At 31.1% G+C, this 15,972-nt stretch overlaps 1 protein-coding gene across 1 annotated transcript in view; it reads right to left on the bottom strand.

Annotated features, from left to right (window-relative positions):
• The window catches only part of LOC131851669 (zinc finger protein chinmo), a 69,549-nt gene that overhangs the window by 30,043 nt on the left and 23,534 nt on the right, over positions 1–15,972 (bottom strand). Inside the window, exon 2 of the mRNA XM_059202189.1 lies at positions 3,596–3,741. Coding sequence (XP_059058172.1) covers positions 3,596–3,716 — 121 coding nt within the window. The 5' untranslated portion in view covers positions 3,717–3,741. The remainder of the gene's footprint in view (positions 1–3,595; positions 3,742–15,972) is intronic.

The raw sequence follows: 15,972 nt of genomic DNA, 5'->3' as shown, positions 1-15,972 counted from the left end.
TATGTTTCCCTTAAGAACTCAATAAAATTTATTCATAAACTTACATTGTTATTGTATAGTACATAACAATGTAAGAAATCCTTAAATGTTATATAACCTACTAATGTAAAATTTAGTCGTTTTAATACATTATCGTAATTTCTGTGCCATGCATATTTAAGAATTAGGCATTAGATTCACTTTCTACGCTGGCATTGGCAACACTGACGTATGCGCAGCTACAAACTCGTTTTTCAATGGCACATGCCTACAAACTGATAAATAAACGCATTTTGCATAGTTGTTAATTGTTTCATGGGAACTCCCATGAAATAATTGAATTTTTACGAAGTACGAAAACCGGTGTAACCTAATAAATAGCAAATGTAAAATATATTAATTAAAAGACAATTTTAAAATGTAGGTGACACATAAAAACTACATAAATTCAATTTGAAATAATCAAATGTAATTTCTATATACATTTGATAATATTATACTAGTTCCGTTCCGAGGTATTGTTAATTTATAATTATATTGGTGAATTGGATACTTGTCTATTTATATAATTTAATAAGAAGTGAAATCCTTGCCTTAACTGTATCACTAAAAATAGCCATTATTTTAATGCATATGAATCTAACTATAGAATAACACTGCTATAATAATTATTGTACCTAAAACAAAATAAATTAATGCTAGTTAGTAATTCGTATTCACACCTTTTAACTTATAAACGTAAAGTTAAAAATTTTTTAAAACACAACATGCTAGTTTCTTGCACATTCACCTGTGATAAGAAGGCATATCGAAATAGCGGTTTTTAAAAAAAAATAGTAATGAAAAGTGCTTAAATTTATTTAATAAAGTTTATTTGAATAAAGAATTTGTTATTCTATTTTAAAATCTTATTCTTCTACCAATTTCAATCACGAAACAAAAACGGTGCAATTGGAAAGAAGTTCAAATACGAACGATGACGTCTTTATAACTCAACTTTGTTCCCGCAGTCAGTCAATTAGCGTGGTATATTTAACTTAGAATCCACATAGCTTGTTAGCTTTAAATGTTTGTTCGCGACCTCGGCAATGCTCTTTGAAAAAGGCGGTCCCAACTTTTGCATACGGTTTTAGCATTTTTATGTTCTACCTACTTCTCCCAGTGACTATATTTGCGTGAGATTATGTAATCCTTTGTAGATTTAAAAATATTAGACTAGCCGCTAGTCCGCTGTGTCAATGATTCAATGCAATTTAAAAATATATATCCGGAACTAATTTTATAGGAAATATATATAACCCTACCATGTCTATTAAGAATGTAGGTAATTTTCTTCTCAACTAACTGAGCCTTGCATCTTCGTCAGCATGAGAGTTACCCCGTTTTTGCAATATTTAAAACCACAACAATGATCGTTTGAATTTCTTTGTATGTCTGTGCGCAGTACTCTCAGAAATGACATAACCTATTTGTATGCGTTATTCACTTTACAGTAATATATTGCTCGTGTTTGTTTTATTTAAATAAGTTCATAAATAAAAAAGTTATGCGTTATCTATACATATATACATATAAATGAAATTGGAGTGTCTGTTTGTAATATTGAAATAACCGTTTTTTACTACATGCATATGAATATAAATACGGTACATACACCAAAATAACAATTTTTACAAGTTTTATCTGTCTGTCTGTCGGTCTGTTTGTTCCGGATAATCTTCTAAATCGCTGGACTCATTTTGACGGGACTTTTTTTGGTAGGTAGCTTATGTAATAAGGAGTAACTTTTTTTTTAGAAAATAAAGTTAAATTCCACGCGGACGAAGTCGCGGGTATAGCTAGTATATAATATAATTGAAGTATCGCAAAATATATTGTAATGATATAATTATATATTGTCAAGAACATTGGCGCCATAGCTTTATTTCCTATCTTCATTGATAAGAAATGATAATAAAATACTTATTGCATTTTATGAGTCAACCGTAACATTTACAATATAAAAATACAAATGATTTATACAGAGATGACATAATTGTATTCGACATAGTACTGATAAATATAATTAGCTATATAGGGTGCTACCAAATTAGCTGCACTTGTATAGGGGTTGATATAGTGCGATAATGAAGAAATTTCTTGTCAGGTACTAAAATATAACTATTGTTTAGTACAACCAATATATTGTATATATTTATAAAATAAAAAAATCCACTTTGTGTAAATTGGCTTCTAGAACTGTTGTTTCCGTTTGGGTTACAGTATATTGTAAGTTTAAATTAAATTGTTATTAATAATCGCATGCTGCATTCGTTATTATCGCAATATACATAGAATAGAGAATGTAGATAATTTGGAAGCACCTTATATAAACCGTATACAAATATAGGCGCCAAATCAATTTAGTGATATTTATCAAACAACTACTGATAATAAGGTGCTTATTGCAATTGATGTGTCTGTTTTTATAGTAGGTATATCTCTAATAAGACTAACGTCACGACTCTATGTAACAATTGTTAAAAAAATAAAAACAAATGATGCAATCAAAAGTTAAAATGTTATTCTGTGAAGGAGTTGCGCCTCCCCTCCACTTGATATCGCTTGAAACAATTTAATAGTCTAATTATCTACTCTGTAAAGATCGTAAGACATTTGAATTGAAATTAAAGTAATAATTTTGTCTGACTTTGGCACGAGAAACTTTTGTTGAGGAGATAAAATCTAGAACCATCTGTCTTCATTTACTTATTGACAAATAAGATATTAATGAAACAGAGGTTTTAAAATAAGACCTTTTCATTAGGGCGGATAAAGTAAATTTCTGGTGAATCAGTGTTCCTAATAATCACCTACGCAGTTAACAGAAATAGGACAAATAACGTGATATAATAAAATGTTGTAGACAAAACAACAATATCAATAGGTAATAAATACCTACGCTTTTATATTTCATTTTAGTAATTTGTAGGTAGTTCTAGAAATACTTCTATCATGATATTTCTGTTAAAGAATCTAAATGGTATAATTATATCATGATTAAAGTCACAATTGTTAAAATTATTTTCCTTGATTTTGTTGTCCCTAGATTTTTTCTGTCTTGTATGACAGGACGAATATACAAAGCAATTTAGTACTCTTCACTATTATTGCGATATCGCTATTAATTTTGTATTTTTTAATAATAATATATATATATATATAAAGCAGCATATTCATCGGTGCAGCATAAAGATGCTTCTAGAAACACTCAATCAAAGATCTTCACTTGTTGTATTGTACCTAAGGGATTATAGCCTTTAAGCAATAAAGAGATGAATGTTTCTTTCTAAATTAATAATATGCACGCAAAAATATAGTTTTGATAGCATGTTTATATTGTTTTATATATATATATTTGTTTATTATTTACGTATTGTTTTCTTATCGACAACTTGTATATTTTGTCCTTTAATGCAAGACGATGATAACCTCTGTGGTCTAGCAATTCCTTCTTACTTCCGATGGTCGTGGGTTCGATTCACCACTAGTACCAATATTCCACTATAATTGGAACTAGATAGTGGGCCGTCAGCTAGTTTGTCATTACCACTACATAAAAAAACAAAAATCTTACCTTCGCAGTACAGTGTGACATCCGCGAGACTCTCCGAGTTCCAGAGGTTCGCGAAGGACGTGGCCAGGTTCGAGCCGAAGCTGTTCCATTTCAGACAGTACTGCTGCTGCTGAGAGTCCATGCCCGGGCCGCCTCGAATACCTGCCCTGTAACAAACGTAAAGCAACATTCATTTTTCCGGTGATGAGAGAAGCTCTGTCAAGAAAAAACAATAATTTATATAACCTATATAATATTAAAAAACCGGGGTTTTCACACATAAAAACAACAAGTACAGGCCAAAATATTACGGCCACAACAAAAACGACAAAAAAATCTCAAAGCTGCACTTGCATATTGAACAACGGCATTAAATATTAATACAAAAAAATTATACATTTTTATAAAAGATACGTTATTTGTACATATATATGTAGTATGCATTGTCAACACCCAGACCAATACAAACATTCATACTCCTTAATACTAATGTTTGTACTGTGAGTGGAATAGAACCCGCGACCATTGGAAATAACTGCCAAGACCACCGAGGCCATATGTAAAAGATTCATCAATATTTACTCGCTCACTTTCATTGATTAGGTTAGGTCACATTAATATTTTCAATACAATTTTGTTATTACAAGATATTATAATTCTTTTGTTTTCAGTATGTACACAATATTTGTAGCTTTCTTTTTCTTTGCCTCCAGTAGAGATTAAACTGCCTGACGGATCTTGATGTATGACTCAATGACGTCTACGTTCACTGTACGTCATGTAAAAAGCAAACATAGGTATATTTTTGTGACTATGCTCCAATATTTTTTATTATTTTTAAATAACGGTAATAGCTAAAACCACCAATTAGAAAAGTTCTTCTAAAGAATATAATTTAAATTTGGAGCGAACAGTTTTAAATGTATCAAATAATGTAGGTATTTCCTTTTTTATATATTCTCCGCCCCTACTATGACAGTTGAACTAATAAAATTGAAATGCTGTCTTATTACACACGTATATCACTACATTTATATCCATAAAGATATTAACAAAAACACGCATCTACTAAACTTTTATTGTCTATTGAAAAAATAACATTCAAACAATATTTGGTACGACTGAATCTCCAATTTCTAATTCCTCATTCGATTCGATGCCGTAGGTTGCTTATAATTTCACCGGCGGTCAGAAGGAACCTGCGACCCAAGGTCGGGTGAACAACCGGTGCATGATCGATGCGACCACACCGATGAATATGTAATGTACCATCGGCCGATTCCCACGCCGGTTTTATTAGGAGAACGAGGGAAACACCACCTGCAACCACCGAAATGGATACCGAAATCGACTTTACGTCACTGCTGTAATCATATTTCATTTAAAATTACTTCCAGAAACTTGAACTACTGTTTTACTATAGTTTCTATGTATATACCTTTATTTTACTGTTATACAAGTTGTATAATATAAATGCATCCTTTAGGACTGAGAACTCTAGAGGGGGAGTTAGAGGCATTCTCAATTATGAATATCGTGGTAAACGCAACACTTTTAAATATCCACATTTCACGAAGTATATTTTTTTTAACTATGAAAAGAAACGTAACTCTTAGCATTGCATATAGTTCCCGTGCGAGAGTCGGATCCATCGTATGGCAGAAAACTCCGAGCAGTTCCCGGGTCTTGTGATCCGGGAACTGCTCTAGCTAGGTAGGTTTAGGCACGTCTACATTCACCTTAATCGCTCGTGTTTATCTCCCTGCCCAGCCAAATCTAGTATCAGCCTGCTAGTACATCTTTAGATAGACATTCTTGTAGATCGAATGCAATTCGAGACAGGTCAAGATCTTTTAGAATTGTAGAGAGATTTCGGTATACCTCACGCTCCCATTTCGACCACATATAAATTAACAGCTATTTTCAGTTAATTCGTAATATTTATTTGTTTTTATTGCGTGGTTTAGTTTTATATTTGATTTCCAAGAAACTGTGAGCTCTATCAGTAGTATATGTTAAGTTTATTCGAAAATAGGAATTTCCGGTCTGGATGAAAGAATACTCTTACATTCTTTTTCTCTTTAAAATCATTACATAGTCATAAAATGTTAGTGCAGTAGAGTAGGTATATTTTAATCCCTATTGCGGAAGAGGATAAGGGGTAATCAGCTGGCCTCCTAACCTAACTAAGTAGTTGATGGTATTATTATTTAATAAAAAAAATACACTTACAGTCCATAGGAACTCGCATTGTAATCAGCAGGTTACAGATAAACAAACAGTCGATTGTATAAACACTAATTCAGTATCAATACGATTATTTATAATGAAAATACGAAGCTATAATTTTATCGTAAATGTAAACAAATTTACAAAACATTTCTCTGTAAGATTCATTGTGACACGAACAAACAGATAATCCAATAAGTCGTTTTATATCGACACAGAATTTTGATACCTGATAGATATGAATGAAAACGTTATCACAATGTTGTTTATTATTTCTCGTAAACATTTAAAAGAGCGTAGTAATAATCTCTAGAGCAATAAAAAAATATAATTTTGTACCTGCAACAACTTCCGCAAGGAATTTTACTTTTTTTAATAAGTTGTCAATGCATAAGTAGCCTTGTTGCTACTTATAACTATATTTTTAATGTATATACTATATATTACTTTCTTATACATTTACTGAAAAGCTGTTTAATATCGAATTACAAAAAGACACTTCTATTGTAGTTACTTCTAGTCGTTCCATGTTATACAAGTTTCTATAAGGGAAAGAATTATTAAAATGTAACGACTTTTTATTATTTATTACATACTTAAATATTTTTTTTGTATTTAATATTAGTCTAGCTTTATAGTTTTTATAATAAAGGGAAAAAATTACACTTCTTGGCTATTCGTATAATAAATTAGGGAGAAAAGTTTATGATGTCTTTTAACGTCTAATTGCACGATGATGGATCCATAATTTCAATATCTGCATCCTGCAAACATTAAAATTATGGATGTCAAAGTGTAAATTGTAAAAGTCAAGTTCTTTTCACTTAAAAGTGACTAAATTTATTCAGCGTTAACATAAGCATAAATTCCTATCCCGATTATTACAATTCAGTTCTTATATGCAGTTGTAAAATGTTTCATAAATCAATTTCTATATTCAGCCCCCTATTGGGGTTACAAGCGTAGTTATTGATAACAATTTGAGTACTACAACACGGAGAAGTGAGAAAAAGACACCGGATAGATGCTATCTCGTTTTAACTCAAGCCTACAGTAGCTATCTGTTATCGATAGATTGGCTAAATATTGGGCATTGCAATTGCGTGAATACAACTGCACATATTATGTACTACATGCTATATTTACAAAAAGACTGGGGAGTGACAAGTATCAATCCATTAACTGCGCAAAAACCAATATCGAATGACTCAATGCCACATGGAAACTTCGATTACTGAGTGCAATATTTTTATATGTAAATATATATTATTTTGTGATTTTGTGCACTAAATGTGACGATAATAATCCTAGTGTACATAACCTGCTAATTAATAAAAAAAACAATAAACATATAAATAGGATACCAGCCAGTACTATAACTTCTGCTGCATTCGAAACAGGCTCTGCCAATATGCTTTGGAATAATGGAATAGTGGAATAGTACCTGTGTCTAACCTATTTAATTTCAGACCTATTCTTTTGTGGTTACAGTTTGCTAACAAATGCGTTGTTATAATTGAAAAGCTGGAACCGTTAGGAGTCGTCTTCAAACGAACAAAATGTAAAGTATTATAAATACCAATATAATATTTGTGTTGTGTTGTATATGTTATTTGTTGTATTATCAAATGAATTTTAAAGAAACTTAACATTGCATCATGTTATCGGCATTATTATGCAATGTTAAGTTACTTTAGCATATGACCGAACATAGGGTATACTTTATCTTAAAAAAATCGTGTGTAAATGTTAATACTGCATAATAATGCATGAAAGTATCATACAAATTAAAACATTCCACTGCAAGTTTGTCCAATGAAATGTAGTTCATTCTCTACTATGCATTGATGTTAATGTTTAGGTTATGAATCAAACGTTTAATGTTAGAACAGCCTATTTAATACCTAGTAAGTAATATTATAAGATATACAAAGATATAACACCGTAACAGTATTATTTGTACATAAGTATAACTACATTTGTATAGGCATAACATTTTCTGAATGTACCGAAGAGAATTCTGCAAATTTCCTTGGCATTGATAAAATTTACTGTCAGAAAATATTTGAGTTGAAAATGGATTGGAAATGGTATCCTGTTACGTCGAATTTTCGAGGGAAAGGATTTATGATCTGATATAAATATTCACAAGATACTCCTTAAAATTATATATGTATATCTGATCCCATGACTGTGACATAGCAATAAAAAAGTGATTTCAAATCATGCTTCTTATAAAGTTACTTTCATATAAAATTATATAATATAATTTAAAACTATATTATTTCATTCTAAATTCCTATTAAAAAAGTAATATAAATAAGCAACAAGATATAATTGAATATCTATTCCATTTTTAAATGTCATTAAAAACACGTCAATAGTACCAACATAAAACGTTTTCCCCATAATGCGTTTAATGTTGGCATTACCAATAATTTAAAAATCGAAGGTAGGCGTAGGCGTTATTATTACCACCTGCAATACACAAGCATAGATGCAGTGCACCAAGCCGATATCGTATCGATTTGATTCCTCAACGCCGTTACAGTCTAACTGTATATTTGCATGCGTGCACGTATAGCTAACCAATATAACTTGGCCGCTGAGGGGTCTTGTCGTGCCCCTCTATTGTGTGGTATTTAGTTCACGTCGGGAAGAGGAGTAGGCCTAGATCAGCCGGTCGAGGTGGAATTTCGGCTGCGACCCGGTTCCGGCATGCAGCACACGCGCAGGCGTACGCCTATAGGGAGGGGAGGGGGGGAGGTTGCACCGAGTTGCGCAAACAGCGGTCACTCTGCACCGCAGAGATGGGAAAGTGGCTTTGAATGCGCAGTCGAAATGCAGAGCATCTTTGTTAGTTTGTGTTTTAAGATATATATATATATACTATACGATAATTGTTGATATTATAAATGAGCCCTATCAAAATATACCTTTATATTAAAATTTATTTACGAGTATTTTTTTACGAAACGAACCCTGAAAATGACCATAAAAAGAAGTTCGATATTCGGAGATAGAAAAAAAATATCAGAAATCAAAACCATCATTGTTTTCCAAACATACTCGTAATATTACACATATCTACATTGATTCACAATTTCTTTAAATTAAATCTAAAGAAAAACAAAAAGTCTCTCTACTCGTCATGTACACTTACATCAACATTAAATTCTAATTTGAATTTCTTAAACATTCAAAACAATACCTCTTTATGATAATATAATAACACGAGTGTGATTCAAAACTAAACAGAACATAACGCGAACAACAAACCACAAAACATTACAAGCTGATTGCACACTGTACCTACTATAACGGTGCTAGAAGGCGTGCAACACTCAATGCACTGTTCCCAGGGCCTAAGCGAGGCCCTTTGATCTATTACATCCGTATTACTCTTAAAAAATAATGTTACCAGCGACTACTTCTATTCATTTTTAAATATTTGAAAATAGATTAGCCTTTTGCGTATTATTCTTAAAAAATAATGATACCAGGGTTTATTCTTTTTTTAAATATGAATGACATTAAATACCTCAACGGAATTTAATTAAAGACGTAAATATAGATTGTATCATAAGGACGAGATAGGCCTCTTTTCCTCAAAAAAATTATATCCTTTTAAAAACAAAATATTTTTCCATAACCGTGATAAATGGATCGGAGTTCAAAGGTAACGAAATAGGTAGGTTTCGGATTGAATACTTCTTTTTGGAAGTTTGTTAACATTATTTCTTGCAGGAAGGATATTCTAATAGTTTTGCTAAAAGTTGTCTTTCACCTATTGAAGATTCTGGGCAGCTTAATGCAATGGACTATGAACTATTTTCATTAATGACATTAACAGCACAATAAGTCTAAAGTTGGTTGCGCCGACGTCTAATAGCAATTATTGAATCCATAGACACAAAATACATACCCTCTAGATATACGTAATAAAAACAGTATTTCGGCTCCAAAATTAGGCGTTATTGTAATCAAATTGACATTCAAATAAGCACATTAAATTACAAAATGAATTTCGAAAATAGGGCTTACTACCCATTAGTTCTTAGTACGATCCCCGCACAATATATTTGTCTATAGTGTAAACTCTACTTAGTTTAGGACCAGATGACACATGTAAGTTATCCAAGTTTACTTGCTTATTCTTCTCAAACCAATCAATTCTTCTAAGGTGGTCTAGCGGTACAGTACACTGCCTTACTTCCGATAGTCACAGGTTGGATTCCTCAGATGCACGGTAAATGTATTCGTGACACTGCACATTCATAAATATGTGTATGATTGTTTGTATTTGCCGCATATGTATATATTTACAAAATAAAATGTTTCTAAGCATTTCAATCAGTCCATAGCAGAAGCTTGGAACTAGTTGACGCTTTATGAATTGTCCTGTATTATTAAGTATATATTTGTATATTTACGTAATTCTACTTTTAAATTCTACTTTCACCTGATTATTAGATTATCTGAACTTTTATTCAACTAATTTCTGATATTAAGCAGAATACAAAATTGTAGACAATAAAATATTCATTACTCACTATTATTAGAACAATTTTCAAAATTATTTCTACAGTCTCTGAAGTTATATCTAACATTAAATGGGAACTTTCATTCTGTCTTGAAATTGAATGTTAATTATTAATAAATTCCAGGTAATTCGAATTCGACCTTAATGTAAGCAGCTTAAGTTATATTATTTCTGTGAGATAAAATTAATTAACGTTCCGTGTTATTTTAAATAGAAACTGTGTCGCCAATTTAACACTATTAATATCCCAATTGTTTTATTACCAAAAAATTTTAACTCTTGAATAATTGAACGTAGTATGGAATTTATCCATAGTATGATACATTCAGTTAACAATATTAATTATAATTAAAAAAAAATCAAGTAAAGTTTTGATAACGCTTAGTTATAATAAATACTGGATTTTCTTTCGAATTCCAACGTGAAATTCAGGAGTTTCGTGATATATGGTACCTTATGATTGTTTCACAATTGCTTAAACTAAATAGTTGGCAACTGCAACTTTGACTGGTTCATACAAAATTGTAAAAATTTCAATTTCAATCAGTTTCTAATAAAAAATTGTAACTATGCACTTTACTCAATCGATTCCAGAGTATCAAATATTGCCAAAAAATCGATCAATATGTTCAGTCATCGTACAAAGGTATATAACCTGTTACATATTATCAAATAATGACATTTCTTATCTGACTTTCCCGTATGAAATGTTGATATTGCATTTTTTGACAATTGTATCTGTCGCCAAATAAACTATTTTATCAATATCTATCATTCCTTTTTATCACTAACAGCACTTGTACCTACTATTATTGAAGTACTAGCTATGCTTGCAAATGATTCTACTAAAACTTATATATTATACGTTACAGTTGACTTCATAAATATATAAGGTGTCAGAGTAGTTGATGAAATATTGGCAGCTAAGATTTCTATAAATTCGTTGTAACTCGTAATATTACATAAAAAAGAAATTTTAGTACATAAAAAAATTAATTTGGTGACTTATTTACAATTGGAATATGTGTTACGAAGTAAAACTTACAAAACTTAGAAAATAGACTTTACCTCTCTACTTTTAAGATCCAATTTCATTTTTTAAATGCACTATTTTTTTTAACGTTCGATGTGGCTATGAACTTTATCTGTCATGATAGAAGTAGCAATCGAATGTTGAACCATCACAGTAATGACTCACTTAGATAGTGATGAAAAGAGCCCCAGCTGTTACTGTAGACTAGAATTTAGAATTATAACCCGTATCGTTTCACTGCATAAACACCAAGCTGTCCTCAAGAATTAGTCAACTATTATTCAAAGTAGCTGATTATTATAGACTGTTATTTCGAGATTTCGTTCTCACGCATTGATAGTTGATATATAAATATATTTATACTAGTTGTTACTCGCGACGTCATTTGCTGTTTTTGAGATAAACAGTGGTTTATGTCCGTCTTTGAGGTATAAACTGTTTTCAGATGAAACGTTATTAAAATGTCCAGCCGTTTAGTATCCGTTGAATAGGTAACAAAACAGGTATACCTTCAGATTTATAATAACAGTATGAATTTGAAAACCTAATAATCTTATTACACTAATAGATACCTATCTCTGAACATGAGTTACAAGCTTCATAAATGTTGCATAGAATGGTCTAGAGGTATATCTAATATTATAGATATTATAATAAGATAGTGTAATATACCCATTATTTCCGATGCGTACGCAGATACCATCGTATTATGTAACAAGACAAACCGAGCCGCAGTTGCAAACGAGTTTTCTAAATTCCCCACGTTTCTCATTGAAATGCAACGGCCGAGTCTGCGCATGCGATGCACGCTGATAAAACTCTTCATATTTTGTTGTTTTTAATTATTATGGCCGCTCGCTGGGGATTATACGACATTGTGTTTTTGACGCTTACAAATCTCTTCATTTATGCTTCAGTAGACAATGTTTTTTTTTTTTATAGAATGGCCTGTATTTATCCTAAACCTAAGTTTTAACATTTATTTATAATAATTTTGTTCTCATTCTTTACTATGCACAGAAAATTATTTATAAAATAAAACTTTACATAAATGTAATAAGCTAAAGGCGGCTTTATCGCTTAAAGCAGTTTCTTATAGACAAGAGAGATTGGAGCTTTGAGTAAAGGAAGGTACCAATGCGTTGCTTTTCCTAAGGATTAAGTTCTTATACTTCAGATATCCACCAATGTTTTTTATTTTACAAATAAAGTTAAAAGCAATAAATAATATTGTGTTAATAGGTAATGACACTGAGGAATTCCAAGTAAATATGAAGAAAATGCATAAACACGTTTTTAGATGCAATAAAAGTCAATTCTGTAAAATCGGAAGCGAATAGAAATACCTTATAATGTTCAAATAATAATGTAGTAAAGATAAAATGTGCCACCAGATCTTTTGCGTCCTACGGATATCAGAAGGAAATATATTGCTCAGTTGCGCAGATATAAAGTATTCCAAACCGCCTCGCCACCTCGTTAATATTATAGTAAATCGAAGAGTTAGTTATTACAATGATGATGACCTGATGTCTGATTCCTATTAACAGTTTAAGAGATTACTTTTAGAAGAACTACTTACTTTGAAACTAAATGGTTTTGTGTATTTTCTATGTATTTACATGTTAAAAAACAACCAAACTTAACATACATGTTTAATGAACATGTACACACAATGCAAACCAAACTTTCTATTGCATTTTCTAACAAAAGTTGGGCCATCGTAGGTCGACACCGTCAAAATAGAAAGTTGCAGAAGCGGTGCAATGCGTACGCGCATTTTGTGTTCGGATAACACGCGAGTTGATTTATGGAAGCAAATGTACTTAGCTGAGAACTTGGCGTACTTACGTCATTGTTTTAAAGTACAGTGTACTAAAAAGTACTTTAATAATTGCATAATTAAGGCGTAATCCACTTAACAAAGATTCCCAAAAGGAGCTACCTCAAATATATTCGAGCTAATGCTGTTTTACATATGCAAGTCAGTTTTTATGACTGTGGGAGACTGTGTATTGTGGGATAGATTATAAAATTATGGGTTGCATAAAAATTTTACTAATACAGTTTAATAAGTTAGTAATCGTTACTAAAATGAACTATAGTTGTCTGAATGAAGAAATTATTATTATTACGTCGTCACTAAATATATGTGGAAGTGGAAAGTTGAGTTAGAACTCAAGTGGTAGACAGTATTGCACAGTCAGCATAGAGTTTCTATCGCTATCTATTTCTTTTTTAATTCTAAGTAAAAATTAATAATGTCTTTAAAAGCTTTTTTTAATTTTCTAAATGTATTTGGACACTACTCGCATTTGACCTTTACAGCTTCATAGGACAAAAATATGGACGAACATAGAAACCAAACCCCTAGAAAACTTATGGAGCGGCTGAAATTCGACGATGATACAACTTTAGAACTGAGCATCGCTAAGCCTTTGAACCTCGTCTCAGGCTGTCATAATTTAATTCTTTTTGGAATATGACGTGGGATCGATTAGAGATGGCCGAGTCTTTAATATATTGCAAAATTAAGAGAGATAGATCTGATATTATTATAAATTTCAGTTTATCTGAATTGGTTTGTTAATATGGTATCCTTCTTTACTAAAGATGCGACTCTGAGTACCTACGCAGCATAAACAGTGCGTACAACCTTTCACTGCAACTCGAAAGCGCTTTGTTTCAACCGCTTATATAACGGTTTTTATAATCACCCTAATATCTAAACAGACGTACAGGATATAAATGATTGAATTTCCTTATTTAAATATAACGTAACAAATAACATTGTAGTAGATAAATGTCACCAGTTATATACTCGTAGCACATCTGAAATATTAACTAGAAGAAACGTAAAGAATAAAATAAAAAAACGTATGGAAACTATGTACTTTTAGTTTTACGACTACGATGAAGAAATATTTTTTCTCCTTAGCCTATAAAAGAAATAATTAAAAAAAACTGTAACTGAAAGATTAATATTATTTTTATTTGGTCTCCTTCACCTATAATACAAATAATATTTAAAGAACTGTAACTTAAAAAAGGTTAATATTATTTTTAGGTGTTACTGGCACGTTAGACAACTTTCACTTATTACTTAAATAAAAAAAATATATTTAAGTCGTATATTATTTGAATGTAGAATTCTGCCCGAATGACTCGAAATGAATACAAGTAATATATTAATTTAAAAAACTAAAAAGATTTTATACCTCTTTTTTTTAAATTATTAACCGGGTCTTAAGACGAATAATTTTATGGCAAATAAAGGTATTTACCTCTCTCGACGTTTCAACTAGGTTGCACTAGCCGTTTAAAATTAACTATTTTATACCTCTGTCTATAAAATTGCCAATAATATTTATTTGTGTTACAATAACTATTACCTTTTTGCCTATAAATACTCATATTAATAATGTTTAAAATACCACGTATGCAACTTTCTTATGGCATAATGCTAAAATTACATTATTTAATAGTTTTGATGGTGAGATAAACGAACATGTAGTTCTAACAAGTAAAGAAAGCGAAACAAACTTATTGCATTACGAAACATAGGATGAAGGCAATTTTCGACTGGTAATTAATGTAACACTGCAATAAATCGTCAAACTAGTAAAATACGCCTCTAAACTTGTACCAATTATTATATTAAACTCATGGATGACAACTTTCGTAGTTGTATAATGACGTAACATTAGATTTATATGTATATATATAAGTTACTAGCTTTTTTTAATGGATGATAATGGAATGGTACACCCGGTTGCACTGACGATTTACTCTGGCGGTCCACCAGTGGAAGATGTTAGGATGAGCATTAGATTAGGTCAGTTAGCCTATCGTAATGAATGCACCTGGAATTTATCACGATGGTTTCCAGGGGGGACCGTGGAGTTCAACCTGACATAGTGCATTGGTAGTGGGGTAATTACTCTACATTACTAATAATTCCCTTCCTGCTAAGTTGCTACTTTTATCTCGCGACTGCATTTGTCTTCATCTGCCTTTTTTCAGATAATAGATAGCCTGTATCCGTCTTCGTGTTACATTCTATATATATGCCAAATTACATTAAAATCCGTTTAGTCGTTTATATGTGAAAAGGCAGTAAATAGACACACTTTCGCATTCATATTAATTATGTATATATTTAGATGTCATGCTACATCATAATGTTGACTATTTTATAGAGTAGTCGGCTATGTAACGAAATTATCACATTTTATGATGTAGTTAAACATTATTGACAACATCATTAAAGTAGGTCGCCCATACCAAATTCATATTATAATAAAATTATTGGGATAGTAGAAATTACATTACATTTCCTTCAACAATAGTGGGTAATGAAACTATGACGGTACGATCTTATAATAGATATTTTCTGATATTTAAAAATATGACGATCTGATTTGATTTGACGATCATAAGTATAATTGTTTGTATTTGTCTGGATGCTTTCTACGTATTATAAATAGATGTATATTATTTTAAACACAAGCTCTGCTTAGCTTAAGACTAGATTACTCTGTGTGAATTGTCCAGCGTCGTTATTATTATTTAATTATATCATAAGCTGTCAAC

This window comes from Achroia grisella, unplaced genomic scaffold (assembly GCF_030625045.1).
Source record: "Achroia grisella isolate CSIRO2021 unplaced genomic scaffold, CSIRO_AGI_Agris_v1 utg794, whole genome shotgun sequence".
In the NCBI taxonomy this organism is placed as follows: Eukaryota; Metazoa; Arthropoda; class Insecta; order Lepidoptera; family Pyralidae; genus Achroia; species Achroia grisella.
This window is presented reverse-complemented; position numbering and strand designations above follow the sequence as displayed.